Here is a 19,798-nt window from a genome sequence, read left to right as displayed (position 1 = left end):
AGCCTCTTTAATGGAGGGACCTGCACAGTACATCACGGTATCATCTGCATAAAAATGTAAAGTAGCTTCATCCACATTATCACCTACGCTGTTAATATATATGGATAATAAAGTGGTCCTAAAACAGAACCTTGGGGAACACCATTATAAATGTTTAAACCACTCAGAAGACAGTCCATCAAAGTGACACCATTGGGACCTTTTAGAGAGGTAGTTTACAAACCACCCCACTGCATGGCTGGATATGCCGATACTGAGTAGCCTCTGCTTTAAGATGCGATGATCTGACGGTGTCAAACGCTTTGGAAAGGTCAATAAATAGAGCTGCACAACTCTGCTTATTATCTAAAATACTCGTAATATAATTCACCACTTTCATTGTGGCAGTGAGTGGTGCTATGTTGCTTTCTGAAGCCTGACTGATGTTTAGACAGGATATCATTTTTACATAACAACTCCTTTACCTGTTCACTCACAAGTCGTTTCGAGCACCTTAGCCAGAACTGACCATTTTGAGATTGGCCTATAGTTATTTAAAATAGTTGCCTCCCCCTCCTTTCAGTAAGGCAAGACATAAGCTGACTTCCATACTTTTGGAATTGTATTGTGCTGAGGGAGAGGTTAAAAAGAGTAGTAAGAGGTGGAGCAATAAAATCTGCAGCTAACTTTAAAAAGAAAGGTTCTTAAGTTGTCCGGGCCAGCCGGTTTCCTAGGATCTAACTTGGATAATGCTTCATGAACAATACCAATAGTAAAGGAGTAAAACTGAAAGGGTTTTCCAGACCACATTGTTCAGAGTCAAGGATTGGAGCGTTCACAGAAGCAGAAGTAACAGTCAGTGACAGAATCAAACAGAGAGCCACAAGACACAAAATGCTTATTAAAGCAATTTAGCATAGTAGCCCTGTCTGATATAGTGCCAGATGCGCGCGCACGCACACCACACACACACACACACACACACACACACACACACACACACACACCACACACACACACACACACACACACCCACACACACTGTTATTTAGTCTCCTGATTTTAAATGGGAATTAGTCGCTATTTCCATAGCCCCACCAAAAATACTTTCCACCAGCCGCCACTGTAATTATATATTTCACATGGTGAATGTATGGTGAAATGCCTATTTACTGTACACATTGAGCTGATACAGAGCAACATGATCATGCATTTGAAATGGTGTTTCTGTCCATCTGATAAGTCCAATATTCACTATCTTTTAGCTCTGTTTTTGCTCTCCACCAACTCCTTAGTAAAGTATTTGGTCAAACAGGGAATCGGATTTGAAGACTTTCCAAAACTAGAGACTGACTGTGGTTACAGAGTCTACGATATGGCAAAGTGGAGGAGTCAGGGCCGGAGTCTTATAGCAGAGGTGATTGGATTGTGGACACCTGGCAGCCTGACACACACACACACACACACACACACACACACACACACACACACACACACACACACACACACACACACACACACACACACACACACACACACACACACACACACACACACACACACAAGTGTGGAGGCCATGATAGTTGCATGTTGTTTTTATCGAATCAGAAGATGTTTAAGACGCATGCTTCATGTTACGTCATTTTGTACAAGATAATAAAGTAAGAGTATGTATCAAATATGATGTTTGTTTTATTTTAATATATTGAAAGTTAACATAGTAAAAATGGCTGAAAATGTTTGATTAAATTCAACTTAATTGTTGTATGTAGGAATTAAACTATAGAATTGATCTGAATGTACAAAAAGAAAAAAGGTTACGTTACATAATCCATTTTAGTACACTTAACATGGGTTTAGTGAGTAAATTCTACTCAACATAGTTGAGCTGAAAATTATCAGTATGAATAAGTTGCAATTACTCAAAATAGTTGGGCTGAAAATTATCAGTATGATTAAGTTGAAATGACTCAAAATAGTTTAGCTGAAAATTATCAGTATGATTAGGTTGAAATGACTCAAAATAGTTTAGCTGAAAATTATCAGTATGATTAAGTTGAAATTACTCAAAACTAATAAGTACAGTGAACTTAATAAATTTGTTTCGTGCAACCACTTACCTTAATAAAATTAAGTAAATTCAATTTCAGTATACTATCAGGGGCGGACTGGCCAATGGGCCAGTACTGAAGTGTGCCAGTCGGACGATGTGGGCCGGTTGGATAAGTCACTAGCACCCCACCCCCCCCCCCCCCTGTCGACAATTCACTAGCGGTATTTACTTGGCGGTACCGACGTGGGCCGGTCGAGAGTCCCGGGCTGATTTGTAGTCCCAGTCCGCCCCGGCTCCTGACTCATAACATGTCAGGGAAAGGGGCGGACAACGACTTCATTTCTGTCTCATTCAGGGAACGTTCTTCTTTTATTTTGGGACCAACAGGATCACTAACAGGACGCCACAGCACCAACAGACGCTGTTGAGGACAGAAAAAATGGACAAAAGACAAACAGAATAATATTGAAAACCAATAATAAAGCAGAAAGACTGTAAGCGGGTTGTGTTGGTGCTCTTACTTGTCTGAAAGAGCCCTCTGTGAAGTAGAACTTGCTGACAGCACAGATGGGTATTGTGACCACAGAGGAGAAGGCTATGGCCCAGCCCAGGTTGTTGGCCCAGTTTGGGTACACAGAGCCGTCGCTTGTTTTCAGAGGCTGGAAATCCAGAAAGAAGCCAATGAAGCAAACCTTGAAGGAAAAGCAGAGGAAAAAAATCATTGTTCTGTGGAATATTTTTGACACAGTCTACCGACATTTAGGTAGGTATTCCTCCCTTTCAAACATACATCCCTGTTTTAACAAATTAGAGGTAGCCCAAATAGGCAGTACGATCCAAGGGGGCTAATCTGTCATACAACAGCGGTGATATATTGTCAAGATTTAGTTGTCATAGAAACATTTCTAAAGCGCTGAGAGTGTTTATTTGGGCCTACAATTGTGTGTGCACTATAGTTCACTTCACTATAGTTGTATTAATCAAAAGTATGTATTCTACTTTCTTTCAGACTTGTGTGTAACTCACAGTGCAGATCAGAGGGGGTGACGTAACGCCAGCACACAGTGTAGAAAACCCCCGGCCTCTGTCCCGTCATGTCTTCAAGTGCATCACGTATCCTCTCAGCCCCCTGCATTATTTAAAACTGTTTGTTAGTAACATTTTAAAAGGACAGGACCTCCTGCTATAAAATAACGATGTACGTCACACCAATGGATTGGCATTTAACAACTTATTGGAACACAACATTTTTTTATGAAGCCCTAAAACTAACATGAGACAATTTAAGGCTAATAGACCAAATCAAAAAAGTATTGTATGTACACATAACTACAGTACAACAGGCAAAGGCAGATTTATCTAAAAAATGATCTACTATATCAGGGGTGGGGAACCTGAGGCCTCCGGTCCGTATACGGACCGCGAGACCATTTGGTACGGCCCTCGAGGTAATTTATAAACACACGCAAAAAATCAAAAAATTAAAGAACTCTAGACCGTAAAATAATTAAACAAGCGAGTGCCTGCTTTTCCTGGCCAAGGTCAGGGTCGTTGAACACAACACGAGCCTAACGTGTCATCACGTGGTATATGTCTCGTCTGACAGGGGTGCAGTTCTGACGGAGAGCACCAGAACGCCGCTCCGGCAATTCCACAAATTGCAGTACCCATAAGGAGCCGTACACATGCCACAGTTTTTGCGTGGCTGTGTCTTTAGCTGAAAGCCCAGTGGCGATCTGTTCATCTGTCATACTGATCATACAGTCAATAACTTTGTTGTTATTAGCATCTGGTTAGCTAGCTATGCTAACACATATAAGAAGCTTTTTCTCCAACCAGTGAGGTAAAGGCACATCTTTATATGATCATTATAGTTATAAAAAAATAAGAGAATAATGTAAACAGGTATGAAAAAAAAAGTTGTTATTAATAAACAAGAATACAGTTTAAAAGGAGAGTGATTTGTAAAATATCCATAAAGAAAAAGAAAGTTCTGTTTCATATGGGTGTTGAGAGATGTATCCATATATCTCTTAATTTTACTCTCAAAGTGCACAAGATTGATGGTATTAACTTCAACATTTAAAAAAGTCTTCCCGGGGAGCATGTCCCCCGGACCCACCTAGAGGAGGTTAGGTCCCTCCCCACTTAAATCATGTTCACATGGATAGGAAACTAAATACATTTACACACATCTTGTGTCCATATCTTTCTGTTTTGGTGGTCACGCCACACCGTGCACGTGCATGCATGCGCGAGTCATGGTAAGATATCTGGATTAAGATGTTGCTTTTTCTTTGCACAGCATGAAAGAAAGGCGAAATTAATGGGCTGTGATTTTAGTATTTTTAAGCAGAGGTCAATCATTTGTACGGCCCTCGGAGGATGTTGAAAACATGTAAATGGCCCTTGAGAGGAGAAAGGTTCCCCATCCCTGTCCTATATATATATAAGACATTTTCAGGTAGAGAAAAATCAAGAGTCAATGAGCAGCATGTGGTTTGTGACAGGATATGTGCTGGACTATTGGCATGGGTAAGACACTGTTATCATCAATATGAACCAGCTGAGATTCCAGAAAAGTTTCTATCTGCCCTTTCGCATCTCCACATTACAGTTACACTACTTTAAGGGTGGTTCTACATGTTGCCATTGGATGTAAATAAAAGGTGTGTGAAATTAAGACCATTGTTTTTATGGTTAAGAGACAGAAAGGGTTCCTAAAAAGGTTTGGTACTTTTAACAAATTAACGTTTTAGATATACTGTATAGCTGGATATTAAAATTGCATGTGGTTAACTAAAGCATAACTGAACCTTGGTACTTATAGCACTTACCGAAGGCCCAGCCAACAGCCACACACTGGACCAAAGACACAAATAGCACACATATCCCATTGGCACCATAGTAATCAATCAGCTCGAACTGGTATACTCCTCCCTGGGTAACACAGAAGAGATAATGTCAATTAAATACTCATCCCATATGAGAACATGCTAAATGTTAGCCAATGTGTTTGGGAGGGGGAATGCCAGCCTGTTTAGTACCTGTGTGGTGAGAGTGATCTGTAACAGGAAGGTGAAAGAGCTGAAGACTACGAGGATAATTTCTCTGCGCCAAGGTCTGCGCATCTGTCCAGGGAACATGTCAATCATTGATGATGTTAACGTTTCCAAACCTGCAAACTGACACAAACAAGCAGACAGAAAAGTAATGAGCCTAGCTGGGTTTTCACTATCATTCCATACATGGCTCACAAGATTTAGGAAGTATGGGGCCTTATCTGAATACTGGAGGTACAATCACCATTGAAGCCTAGGTGTTATGCATGGCATACTCTCAATGTTCTTACCAATGACACAAAGACAAGAAGTATTTTTGGGATAATGGGTCTTGCAAATTGTGGTCATTCCAAATCTAACTTTCCCACAGAAACCAGAAGAAAATGATGTCGCACAATGTCTGGTTCAAAGAATGTGTTACACATGGTACCTGTCAAGTGAACTGGTGATCTATTGCTTTTGCTAAGAAAACTACAGGACACATGGACCATTTGCTCCAGTGAAGTTGCTGAAAAATGGCTTCCGATCTGGTACTCCCTTCCAACTTCCTCTGAATCTCTTGCGAGGACCAAATACCAGAAGGAAGCTTGTGTCCTCCGCTGTCCACTGCTGTTGAAGTTTGCATTCATGATTTTGTCATAGTGTTGTATTTTCCAGGACCGGCTGCTGTGGAAACGGTAAGAATTGATTCGCAATCAGGCACTAGCTCCAAACTGGTCCTGGAACCGGTTCGGTGGGAAAGGGGTATCAGTGAGACTAATCTCAACGGAGAGCTGCAGGAGTGGCCCACATGAGAATAAGCTTCCCTCTGAAGCAACCTTCCTTGAGAAAACTTAATTAGATAGACAATTGTCGTTGGATGATTTTGGATGAACACTAAGACTACTTTTAAACGACAAGCCTGATTGTGCGTTCACATCGGACGCATCGCTTTACTCGCAGAAGTTTGACCAAGGCTGTCAGTTGTGTCTAGTCTCGTCACTCCAACAAGACGCCCGGGTGAGGAGGCGGGGCATACAGAAATGAATAAAGCAGCGACTGTATTCCCCATGCCACAGACATTCTGTGAGTTGTACATTAATAACTTCTCTCCAGTTTCTGAACAGATATGAGGAGCTGTGAGCTCTGTGTGCTGTCACCCAGAGCCAAAGGCTGCTGATTTGGTTTTCTGATTCAACGTCAGTGACGAGAGTCAGAGATTCTGAACGCTGATTGGCTTTTTGCGAGACAGCATCACGCAAATGTGTCGCTCGAGTTAAAACAATGTAACTCTCGCCAATGACGCACCATTCGCGCCACTGCAGTCTATCCGCGTCTTTGCATTGACTTTACATGTAATCGTGACACACGAAAAAATCTCATCGCGTTTTGTGTGAATGTACCTTTAGAGCTCAATTGTGATTCCTGCTCAGATCCATTTTTTCTTTTTAGGCTTTGTCGTCTTCTTTTTCTTACCTTTCTGTTTATTTCTGTTTGAGTGCAGGAGGGTAACGGAAAAACACAAGTTCAAGTCAAGTCCTAAACTTTGACAAAACGAGTCTTTAACAAGTCATTATGTGCTTTTCACCAAATGTAATAACATGGAATAACAGATATAATACTTAATAATCAAACTGCTCTTTATTAGTCACATTAATAATCCATTTTCTCTCTGCTGGTAAAGTAACGTGTTTTTTTCTATTTGAAGAGGGCTCGGTAAGGTAAGGCTACCGTGACGGTTTGATTCAGAAGGAGTTTAATGTATAAGATCCCTGATGTTGAGGTGACCAGAATGTTTATTTCCACTGTGTACAACATGTTATAAGGGACCCACAATCTATCTTTATGCAAGGGATAATGTGCAGCGAGGCGGTCTCTATGGGGAAAATAACACCTGAATCTAGATCCCTCTGCAGGTGGTACTTTAACTATATTTTGATGATAATACTTTTCTACTTTTACTTGAGTAACATTTTGAATTCAGGACTTTTTATTGTACACTCAGGTACTTTTACTCAAGTACAAGTCCTGAACCACCTCTGACAATAAATCCTTAGTGGTTACCAAAAACAAAAAACCTGCTCTGAAGGTTATTTTCATTTTACAAATCCTGCACTCAGCTTTGCTTTCTCCAATATCATTGAAATGCAGCCAGATGCTGCTTCTTTTTTTTGATTTTCGCTAAATTCTTGACTTTTTCCGACGCGCTTGCATTTAAATCCGGCTCCCCGTCTCCCTGTTGCTCTGTAGCTGGCCTGTACCACTAAACCTGCTGTCTTTGGAGCGTCTGCCCCCCACCTTTCTTTCACATAATGGTATGATCCTAGTGTGTCCTCGCATATGATTGGCCGCATGGTGGCTCAGCAAAATAAAGTCCCGCCCCTGCCTGCATGGATTCAAAGCAAGAGTAGGAGCGGCTGAAGATTCTGCTCCCCCCGACTGGAGTCTGCTCTTCTCGAAGCATCTCGCTATCGGCGTGTTGGAGACCCCTGAATTAAAGTATCAAGTTACCTCAAGTCAGAAGGCTCAAGTCCAAGTCAAGTCCTGAGTCATTGGTGTTCGAGTCCAAGTCGAGTCGCAAGTGTTTTGTGATTTTGTCAAGTCGAGTCCAAAGTCATCAAATTGATGACTCGAGTCTGACTCGAGTCCAAGTCATGTGACTTAGCCCCAAGTCATGTGACTTAGCCCAGGAGTTGTTGGGTGGGGGGTGCAGGGATAAAGTGCCATTTTTTCCAAGTGGGGGGTGGACCGAACATCCTTTAGGGGGGTTGTCGCCTCCTCTAGTGTTTTTTTTATTGAAGTTAAAAGCATCAATCTGGTGCACTTTGAGAGCAACATTAACCCTACCTTAATAATACCTTAAAGCGGACAAAAGGCACTGGAGAACACTTATTCATTAACACCCTTTAATGAAGCAAACTAATGCCTTAACTCACTCAAATACAGTTGTTTACTTATTTCGGTGAAACGAATGTGCGTAGAGTTTTAAAGGATGCGGATAGTCTCACCTTGATTCTGGCACATTGCTTATCGTTTTATAGATCTATTCTCATCCACCATCTTTGTTTGTGACGTAAAGAGTGTAAGAGTCACGTTTCTGAATCGGACACTCTGAGTGGATGCAGTCACAGCCAATCGGAGTCTGAATCAGAGGGTTGCCTGTCAGTTCCGTTGCCTGTCAGTTCCGTTGCTATGGTTCCGTTGTTATGTGTACTGAAACGAGAGCCGGTATAATTCCACGTGCGAAAACAAAATAAAAAATGGAATACGTTATTTTAGTGTGTTAAAAGCAGACTGAGGTGTGAAGGGTTAACGTTATATCTTAGGATCATTTTTAGTCATGTTCTGTATACATACTAACATATAAGGGTATACTTAGTGTGGTTACTCCATGTTTACTAGCTATAACATTAACGTTACATCACTCTTTTTCACATCTTAGTCAGCCAGAGTGCAGATATCACCATTAGATTCACAAACCTGAAACATCATCCATTTCTTCACCGCTGGTGATGACATTGTTGTCAGCTGCTGATACTGCTGCTGCTGCAGCTTGTGGCACCTGCTTCGATGAAAATAACTTTCTAATATCCAAACTTTATAGGCCATTAGCAGAGGTGGGGACTCGAGTCACATGACTTGACTCGAGTCGCATATTTTTTTACTTGAGACCTGCTTGACTAACATTGAAAAATACTTGACTTGACTTTGACTTGGTATTCATGACTTGAGACTTGACTTAAGCTTGAGACAGCTGACTTGAAAGGACTTGACTTTTTAAAATGAAATATTTGCGTTTTTGTATTGAGATATTACATTTAGTTTTTTTCTAAACGTGATTGGGTGATTATAGCGCCGTGTGCGCAAACCTGGCAACCCACTAGACGGCAGGAGTGTCGAGAGGGGGCTAATTCCTAATAGTAGTATGTGTGTCGTTTGTACAGTGCTACTTATATGTTATGTAAAGCCTGCATACTTATATGTGTTTTGTTTCTGTATTGTTACAGTTTTACAAAGTAAAAGAAGAACAGTAAAGTCAAGAAAGAAAACCTTGCATCTTTATTGGAGGACTTTTAAATGTTAGCTAACTGTCTAGCTACGCATAGGGATACGCGCTGTAAGGGCAGAACAGTTCAATCAATCTAAGTGATACTGTACTGATATTAACTACAATACAAGGTGTCCCTATACATATATATATATAGTTTAAAAATTATAAAAAATAAATATAAAAATGATACGTTGGGGTGGGGGAAGTCCCCCACCCCAACGCAGCACACCCTCCCGGCCATCAGAGTCGAACCCGCAGTTCGGAGGAACCGACCGCCAGAGCACCGGCACTAGGCCGGGCCGGCGCGGAGGCCCTCCGACAGTGTGTCGCGTTTGCCATTCGATCAGTGAGAGGAGAGGAGAAAAAATTGTCAAAATCCGTTAATATATGGATGAGTAGGGGGGGGCTGGACACAGGCCGTGAGGCGACACCCGAGACCGGGCAATGTCCCCGGTAGAAACCGGGTGAAATAGCCAAAAAATAATAATAATAAAACCGGGGAAAATAGGGGGGAAAGTGAAAATAGACACTCGTGAGGTGGGCAGAGTCCCCTGTCAACTCCCGTTACATTCCTCCATGGTGTAATTTGAGCGAAAAACTTTTACGAGAACCAGGCTGGGGGGGTCAAAAGGGCTTGACCAAGGCCGACCCAAAGTGCACGGTGGGCGGACTCATCCCCTCCGTGATGAATCTCCATTGTGATTTGAAAAATTCCATCAAACGATTCCTTCGGTGGGCGGGGAAAAAAACGTGTTCGTCAGAATCGTCACTTCCTGTACTGACAGTGGAGGTGTCCTGAGAGTGCAGCCTGCACCGGAACTGTGCTGAGAGTGGAGGTCTGCAGGCAGGCTCCCATGGGAGTGTCAGTTAACATGGCAGCGGCTAGCGTTACTCCACAAATAGTCAAGTTTGGATTCAAGGATTATTTTGTCGATGACGCTAATAATAAGAAAACAGCGGTATGCAGGGTCTGCAGCATAAAGCTCAGTGACACGACCACCACAACATCCAACTTCATTCGTCACTACAAAAAAACCCAGAGAGAAAGGTGCATGAATGTGTTGTGTTAGCTAGAAAGCTAACGTTAAGTTTAAGCTACGTTAGACTTGGTTTCAAATCGATTAAGCATTCAAAGAGAAGACACAACGGTAAAGGCCCTGTCACACTGTCCCGAAATTGACACCCGATGGACACACGATAAAGGAAATGTTCAAATTCGGCTGTGATCGTAGCAACATCGGGCCATTCGTGAGGGCATCTTAAGCCATCGTATGACCGCCGGTGGAGTTTCTCAGGCTCCGGCAGCAACTTCGTGAGCGGCAACTTCGTAAGGCACTCGTGAGGGCATCTTGTCAAATCGTGTCATCTTCGTGTTATCATCGGTGCATTCACCCTCACTCTGATCGGGGCGAATGCCCGATGGCACCGATGATAACAAGATGCCCTCACGATGGCCTTACGAAGGGCACAATTGACACACGAATTCAACACGAAAATGAACCTTCGCAATGTCCTTGGGCAATTTTTTGGCATGCCAAAGATTTTGCCACCGCTCACGAAGTTGCTGCCAGAGCCTGAGAAACTCCACCGGCGGTCATACGATGGCTTAAGATGCCCTCACGAATGGCCCGATGTTGCTACGATCACAGCCGAATTTGAACATTTCCTTTATCGTGTGTCCATCGGGTTGTTTTATTGCACAACAAAATCATGTAAATATATTATGTAAATAACCCAATTTGTGTTCTGTGAAACTAAAAAGGATATAATATATTATTTTGAAGGATAGTTGACAGGAAGTTGTTGTTGTTATGGAAACAACATTACGGAGAAAACTTAATATTTTCTACATATAACGACGGATAAAGTAAAGAACAAAGTCTGAAGATATCAGTACAGTATCATAGTACTGTAACATAATTGTTTTTGGTACTTTCATTGCAGTTGTATGTCTTAAATGTAATGTAAATGTTGCCTTCGTGTGTGGTTTGGGGCCATCTTCGTGCGAAATTCACAATTCCATATTCGTGTGTCCATCGGGTGTCAATTTCGGGACAGTGTGACAGGGCCTTAAATGAACACTAGAACCGCCTAACCCGGATACTGACGGGCTGTCAGGAGAGAGAGAGAGAGAGAGAGGAAAAGAGATGCCTCGTTTATTTCCCCTGTGTTATTATCAGAAGTTACTGTAAACTTTTGAATAATGTAGTTCATCTACTTTTAGTAGTTTGTTTAAATGTTTTAATTATGTTGTTTTTGTTTGTAGAAGTGCATCATTCTTTGATTTATTGTAAAAATGAATCTGAACTTTTTGATCTGTTATGATGATAAACTGAAGCCATTTCAAAATTAACCCAATTAAGTGAGTTTTAAATCGTCCTACTTAGTTTATAAGGAAATTATGAAGAGGAACAAATTAAATGATTTGAAAATGATATATATGTACAGTTGCAAGAAAAAGTATGTGAACCCTTTGGAATTACCTGGATTTCTGCATAAATTGGTCATAAAATGTGTTCTGATCTTCATCTAAGTCACAACAATAGACAAACACAGTCTGCTTAAACTAATACCACACCAACAATTATATGTTTTCATGTTTTTATTGAACACACCATGTAAACATTCACAGTGCAGGGTGGAAAAAGTATGTGAACCCCTAGGCTAAAGACTTCTTCAAGAGCTAATTGGAGTCAGGAGTCAGCCAACCTGGAGTCCAATCAATGAGACGAGATTGGAGGTGTTGGTTAAAGCTGCCCTGCCCTATAAAAAATACACACCAGTTTTGAATTTGCTATTCTTAAGAAGCATTGTCAGATGTGAACCATGCCTCGCACAAAAGAGCTCTCAGAAGACCTACGATTAAGAATTGTTGACTTGCATAAAGCTGGAAAGGGTTACAAAAGTATCTCTGAAAGCCTTGATGTTCATCAGTCCACGGTAAGACAAAGTGTCTATACATGGAGAAAGTTCAGCACTGTTGCTACTCTCCCTAGGAGTGGCCGTCCTGTAAAGATGACTGCAAGAGCACAGCGCAGAATGCTCAATGAGGTGAAGAAGAATCCTAGAGTGTCAGCTAGAGACTTAAAGAAATCTCTGGCACATGCTAACATCTCTGTTGACAAATCTACGATACGTAAAACACTGAACAAGAAAGGAGTTCATGGGAGGACACCACGGAGGAAGCCACTGCTGTCCAGAAAAAACATTGCTGCACGTTTGAAGTTTGCAAAAGAGCACCTGGATGTTCCACAGCACTACTGGCAAAATATTCTGTGGACAGATGAAACCAAAGTTGAGTTGTTTGGAAGGAACACACAACGCTATGTGTGGAGAATCCAAAGGGTTCACATGCTTTTTCTTGCAACTGTATGTGCTGGGTCCAGGCTGAAGGGCGTATGGCACTCTCAACTATTTCCAGGACATGCCGGGGCCCTGCCTGCCAGTAGCTTTGCCGATATCTGTGTTGATAGGTAATAGATTGAGAGCGGTGAATCAGCTTAGAAACAGGAAGCGCTCAAACGTTTGTGTGAGTTTATCAAATTTAGCAGTGATTCCATGTCAGCCACAGCTTGTCACAAAAAACCTGACTGATAGTGTATTTAACGAACTTAGACTAGCTTTATTAAATGTCAGGTCTTTGGCAGGAAAAACGTTTTTAATCAATGATTGTATCACTGAGCACAATCTCGATTTTATGTTTTTAACGGAAACTTGGTTTGAACAAAATAACATTGCAGCTGCTCTTATCGAATCAACCCCTCCCAACTTTAGTTTTATGAGTCAGGAAAGAATGCATAAGAAAGGAGGTGGAGTTGCTATTCTGTTCAATGATTCCATTCAATAGAGGAAGACATCTTATGGGAACTTTTCTTCTTTTGAATATGTGGCCCTTCGGCTGAAATGCTCCTCTCGAGCCCTGTTCCTAAATATCTATAGACCACCCAAATACTGTGCAAGCTTTTTTGATGACTTTACTGAATTGCTGTCTATAGTGTGTATTGACTTTGACCGTCTAGTCATTGTTGGTGATTTTAACATCCATGTTGACAACCCCCAGGACAGAGGGGTAAATAACTGTTTTGTGTTCTTGATAACTATGGACTGACTCAGCATGTGACGGAGCCCACGCACAATAAGGGGCACACTCTGGATTTAATTATCTCAAAGGGTCTGAATATCTCAAAGGTTGTGGTGACTGATGTTTCACTCTCTGATCATTCCTGTGTTTTCTTTGAGAGCTCTATTTCTGTTCAAAAAAATGTTCAAAAAGAGTTAACCACAAAGCGATATTTAACTGAAAATACTAGGGACATTTTTACTCAGAATTTTTCTTCCACACTTGCCCCTGCTAAAATCTCAGTAAATGAGCTAGTAGATCATTTTGATTAACGAAAATATCTCCATGGAGAAAGGCCATGACCGTGAAAACAGAAAAAAGAGTGTTGAAAAGCTGAACGCAGGTGGCGAAAAAAAAATCTCCGCGTTCATTTTGAAAGAGAGACTTGGCTTTTATAAATTGGAATTGAAAAATGCACGGCAGTCTTTCTTCTCTGACATCATTGCCATAAACCAAAACAACGCACGTGCCTTGTTTGCTACAATTGACAGACTAACTAACCCCCCACTGTCAGTAGCCTCTGAATTTATATCCACCAGGGCCTGCAATGAATTTGCCTCCTTCACTGACAAAATTCAGATATTTAGACAAGCAGTCAGTGCCTCTGTATCAGGTACAGCAAAAGTGTTGTCCCTGTGTCCACTTCAAATCAATTCAAACACCATGACACAATTCCATCAGATTAATGATAAAAACCTAGAGGACATTATTCAACTTCTGAAATCCTCCTCCTGCTGCCTTGATATTATGCCTACAGGATTTTTAAAAAAAAAACGTTTCATTGCATGGCCTCAGATCTACTTCATGTAGTAAACACATCTCTTCAATCAGGTGTTTTTCCACAGGCTCTAAAAACGGCAGTCATCAAACCTCCCATTTCTAGGTAAAATCATTGAAAAATAAGTTTTTCAACAGTTGAGTAATTTCTTGCATTTAAATAACTGTTTCAATGTGTTCCAGTCAGGCTTTCGTCCAAACCACAGCACTGAGACTGCTCTTGTACTGTAAAGGTCTTCAATGACATCCACTTAAACACAGACAGTGGCAGAACTTCAGTGTTAGTATTATTAGATCTCAGTGCTGCGTTTGACACTGTTGACCACAACATATTACTAGACCGACTGGAAAACTGGGTGGGACTTTCGGAAACAGTTCTAAATTGGTTTGAATCCTACTTAAAGGACAGACAAAACTTTGTTTCTATAGGTAAATACACATCTGAGTTGACAAATATAACATGTGGGGTTCCTCAAGGCTCCATCTTGGGGCCTCTTCTCTTTAACATCTACATGCTACCACTGGCTCAGATAATGAAAAACTACAAAATAAGTTACCATAGCTATGCAGATGACACACAAATTTACACAACCATTTCACCAGGAGACTATGCTCCAATTCAGACACTGAGTAAGTGCATTGAACAAATCAATGACTGGATTAACTTTCTCCAATTAAACAAAGATAAAACTGAGGTAATGGTTTTTGGAGCCAAGGCAGAACGTATAAAAGTTAGCACTGAGCTTCAGTCTGCAATGTTCAAAACAACAGATGAAGCCAGAAATCGAGGTGTAGTCATGGACTCTGACCTGAGTTTCAACTGTCACATTAAAACAGTTACTAAATCAGCCTACTATCACATAAAGAACATATCTAGGATTAAAAGACTAATGTCACAACAGGATTTGGAAAAACGTATCCATGCTTTTATCTTCAGCAGACTGGACTACTTTAATGGTGTCTTCACAGGTCTCACTAAAAAATCCTTTAGAAAGCTGCAGCTGATTCAGAACGCCGCTGCTTGAGTCCTTACCAACACTAAGAAAGTGGATCACATCACTCCTGTTCTGAAGTCTTTACACTGGCTTCCTGTGTGTCAAATAATTTATTTCAAAAATACTGCTGCTGGTTTATAAAGCACTGAATGGTTTAGGCCCAAACTACATTTCTGATCTACTGCTAAATTATGAACCATCCAGATCTCTCAGGTCTTCAGGGACTGGTCAGCTTTCTGTCCCCAGAGTCAGAACTAAACATGGTAAAGCAGCGTTCAGTTATTATGCTCCAAATATCTGGAACAAACTCCCAGAAACCTGCAGGTCCGCTGCAACTCTGACTACTTTTAAATCCAGACTAAAGACTTTTCTTTTTGCCGCTGCTTTTAATTAATATATTCATATATTAAACTGCACTGTAACTTTTATTATCTTTGCTTTTTATCTTTGCTTTTAAATTAGTGTTTTTAAATGTCATTTTATATCATTGTTTTTAAATTAGTGTTTCTAGATATCATTTTATAATATGTTTCTTAATGCTCTTAATGTCTTTCATTTTTGTAAAGCACTTAGAATTGTCTTGTGTTGAAAGGTGCTATATAAATAAACTTGCCTTGCCTTGCCTTACAAATCCCTGGCCCAGAAAGCTTATTCTAAGTCTATCGACAAGTATAGCTGAGTTGGTTAGGAATGTTAGCTATTGGTTCCATTTTGAACCAAAGAGTAATTCAAATTTGGATGCTGGATGAAAAGTCAGAGGTAGTAAGTTTTTACTAGAAGAAAAATATGTCAGAAGAAAGTCAGGGAATTCATCATTTTTGGAAAGTGGAGTTTGATGGCAATCTATCCATCGTTTTTAAAGGTATTTTAGTGTATATTAAAGTGGTCGACTGACTGACCGACTACATTGCCATCATATTATATTAATTCTTCAATATTAAATTCGCCAATGTTTTTACGTGTGTGTTCACTGATACAGCATAAACAGTTGCAGCATATCTTAAGTTAATCCTATATGAAGGACACCAACCGTTTGTGGTGTATCTTACCACAGTGTCCAGTCCCAACAGAATGAGCATAATGAAGAAGCAGGCGGCCCACAGCTGAGGCACGGGCATCATGGCAACAGCCTGAGGAAAAGCGATGAATGCTAGCCCCGGGCCTGCGAGGACAGAAGAGACATTTGAATCGTTGTGAGGGTACTTTTGATTCTGAGAGAGATGGTAGAGATGGTAGCTTTGCACTTGAAAATCGTACCTGATGTGACGACCTTTTCGATGGGAATGCCCTGTTTTTCGGCCATGAATCCGAGACATGAGAAGACTGCAAACCCGGAAACTAAGCTGGTGCAACTATTGAGCACACATAACCACACACTGTCCCTGCATACACAAACACAAAGCACAGCATGTAGAGCAGAACTCAGTGGGAAAATGTACTGACAGTAATAGACTTTATGTTGTTGGGCGGACAATCCGTCCTTAGGTAGTTTTGATGTTCTTATTGCCCCTAGATGTATCTATATCTTAAGGTAGTTCTAGTTTTCATCTTTGAGATTTACAAAAGAAAGCAAAGCTACACTTCATCCCCTATTTCTTAGTATTGTTTGAATGCAGTCATACATTATTATATAACCCAGCACGTGGCAGATACTCAAAGAAAATAAAAACTCAATCAACAAAAGCTCCCAATATATTAATGGAGCTACTGATCACATGACTAACCTGTAACAGTTGTTTGTGACTTTGTTGTAGCTGCTCATTGTGATATGGGTTCCTGATGCGACGCCATAGGAGAAGAGGACCTGGGCACAAGCCTCCATCCACACCTCATGAAGAAATATTTAAAAAACACGTATTTAGATCATCAGCGTTATAACAGTCACAGGAGGATCTTGTTTCATCTACCTTCTTTTGTGTATTCAATTCAGGTAGGTGTGAAACTGTGCAGGGTCTACCTGAAGGTCCACCAGGCGAGAAGGATCTGGATACAGGTAGTAGACCACACCCTGCCAGGCCCCCGGCAACGTCAACCCCCTGACCAGCAAGATGGCCAGCATCACATAGGGGAACACAGCCGTGAAATACACCACCTGAGATGAATAAAAACAATCCTCTATGTTTATTATGTTACCTGTTTTTAGAGGTCTACTTAATATGTTATACTGCATATGAACAATACAACAACATGAACAATGGTAGGTAGCTCATTTGAATTAAGAGGAATCAATTGTACAGCTACCAGGAGATGCACATCCTGCACCTGGTAGGATACCTGCAGAAAGGTTGTAACGGGTAAAAAATACATTTATATAAATCCAAGAGCACAAACACAGATAGAAAAAATGCATGTCATTGGAGTTCATGTCTAATATTTTAGAGGAGAGTGGACAATGTCTTTAATTCCAATCAAACTTGGAATGTGTACGTTTTCTTTGCAAAACTACAGGTGGCATTGTTAGGAAAATATCACTCGTCACCGGCTTGAGCTTCAATAATCAGGATACATGTATTTATTATCCTCACATCAATCAATCAATCAATCAATGTTTATTTATATAGCCCAATATCACAAATGTTACATTTGTCTCAGTGGACTTCACAGTTTGTACAGAATATCAGTATGACAATGCGACACCCTCTGTCCTTAGACCCTCACATCGTACAAGGAAAAATCCCACAGTTTAAAGGGGAACATGGGAGAAACCTCAGGGAGAGCAACAGAGGAGGGATCCCTCTCCCAGGACAGACAGATGTGCAATAGATGCCGTGTGTAAATTGAAGAGATAATACATTTACAGCGTAGGTAGACCAAATGTTTGGAAATGCATGTGTCTATAATAAGAAGATGAATCCACGAGGATGTCAACAATCCTGTGGGAGCCATCAGGGAAGTAGTATGATGAGAGTCAGGCAGGACCGCAGAGACTGGTTCAGCCACGACTCGAAGTCCAGGACTCAAATCCAGAACTCAGGATAGAGGATCCAGGACACAGGACCGCAGCAACAGATTCAGCCAGGACTCAGGATCCCGGCGTAGATAGAAACCAAAAATAAATTTGGGGGAAGCTGGGTTATTTGGAACATGAGAGTACACAGGTACAGACAGACAGAAGGAAGAAGTAAGGTGTCCCCCGACAGTCTAAGCCTATAGCAGCAAAACTAACGTGTCTGCGTACATGCACTCCCTTAGGATAGGTTGAGGGAAAGGGGTAGCAAGTAAGAAGTAAGGAACAGAGGTGGAGAGGCACAACGCAAGGGCGCCGGAAGCAGGGGGGCCAGGGGGCCATTGCCCCCCCCCACTTTACAGCCCTGCCCCACATTTTCGCAGCGGCGGATGCCGCGGAATACTGTACATATCCCGTTTCAATAATTCTCCTCTACTCTAAAGTTGCATCTAAAAATCTGATCTAGCTGTGTATATTTTGTTATTTTTGATTGTTATATTCAATCTCATTAGCTACAGGCATTTTTTAAGCTTGTAAAGGGAAGATGACAGCTCTCTCTCGCCACTCTGCTGTTCCACAGCGCCGCTTCCCCTCCCTCCGCTGAAATTATGAATGTAAGGCGTATAGTAATCATAGGTAACACGGCAGGTTCCGTTACAGTTTTTTTTCAGTTGATTTCAAATAAACAATGTTTTAGTTTAAAGTTTATACGCAATTTTTGCCCCCCCCCACTTCTAAAATGAATCCGGCGCCGCTGGCACAACGTGTCTACGTTCATGCACTCCCTTAGGATAGGTTGAGGGAAAGGGGTAGCAAGTAAGAAGTAAGGACCAGAGGAGGAGAGGCACAACGTGTCTACGTATATGCACTCCCTTAGGATAGGGTTAGGGAAAAGAGTAGGAATTAAGATGTATGCGCCACATCTATACCATGAGCGCATTGCTCCTAAACATTTTTTTTGGCACTGATACCAATCAACAGTTGTGCGTCGACTCTGCAGGGATCAAGGCATGGGAAAGGGATGTGCCTCTCCCTGCTTCCACCGTCAACACCAGCGGTGAAAAAACTAAAATACACGGTGGGCCAAAATTAAAAAATCTGTACTAGTCGAGGGCCGGACTGGTTCAATGTTTATTGCATAACTTATTGTAATGAACTTATTGCACACAGTAAACCTGGAACTAACAAAGCTTAAATTACTGCCTATAAAAACAACATTAAACATTAAATAATCAGTTGCATTAATTTCTTATGGCTTTATCTGCAGCTTTTCCGGAGTCATTTCTTACGATTACATTTTCCCACAGACCAACAACAGCTTAAAAAAAAATATTTCCATCCATCCATCTTCTCCCGCTTATCCGTGGTCGGGTCGCGGGGGTAGCAGTTCCAGCAGAGAGCCCCAAACTTTATTTTCCCTGGCGACATCAACCAGCTCTGACTGGGGGATCCCAAGGCGCTCCCAGGCCAGCGAAGAGATATAATTCCTCCACCTGGTCCTAGGTCTACCCCTTGGTCTCTTCCCAGCTGGACGTGCCTGGAACACCTCCCTAGAGAGGCGCCCAGGTGGCATCCTAACTAGGTGCCCGAACCACCTCAACTGACTCCTTTCGACGCGAAGGAGGAGCGGCTCAACTCCGAGTCCCTCCCTGATGACCGAACTTCTCACCTTATCCCTAAGGGAGACACCAGCCACCCTGCGGAGAAAAACAATTTCCCTCAAAGAAAAAACCAAACATGCTCTGTTGTTAGCAAAAAGAAAAAAAGTGCAGAATGAAACATCCATTAAACTCAGTGTGCTGCTCTGTGATGCTAGTTCAAGCCAGATACTTGGC

General features: G+C 41.5%; 1 protein-coding gene across 1 annotated transcript in view; it reads right to left on the bottom strand.

Annotated features, from left to right (window-relative positions):
• Nucleotides 1-1,118: 1,118 nt before the first annotated feature.
• Nucleotides 1,119-19,798, bottom strand: part of LOC117542780 (sodium- and chloride-dependent betaine transporter-like) — a 39,931-nt gene continuing 21,251 nt past the window's right edge. The window contains 10 exon segments of the mRNA XM_034210622.1: nt 1,119-2,453; nt 2,554-2,724; nt 3,059-3,073; nt 3,075-3,160; nt 4,870-4,972; nt 5,080-5,217; nt 16,066-16,178; nt 16,274-16,398; nt 16,741-16,844; nt 16,974-17,108. Of these exon segments, the coding sequence (XP_034066513.1) occupies nt 2,334-2,453; nt 2,554-2,724; nt 3,059-3,073; nt 3,075-3,160; nt 4,870-4,972; nt 5,080-5,217; nt 16,066-16,178; nt 16,274-16,398; nt 16,741-16,844; nt 16,974-17,108 (1,110 nt within the window). The 3' untranslated portion in view covers nt 1,119-2,333.

The sequence above is a fragment of the Gymnodraco acuticeps genome, unplaced genomic scaffold (genome assembly GCF_902827175.1).
Source record: "Gymnodraco acuticeps unplaced genomic scaffold, fGymAcu1.1, whole genome shotgun sequence".
Lineage (NCBI taxonomy): Eukaryota > Metazoa > Chordata > Actinopteri > Perciformes > Bathydraconidae > Gymnodraco > Gymnodraco acuticeps.
The sequence above is the reverse complement of the archived record's forward strand: the minus strand, read 5'-3'. Positions and strand labels throughout refer to the sequence as shown.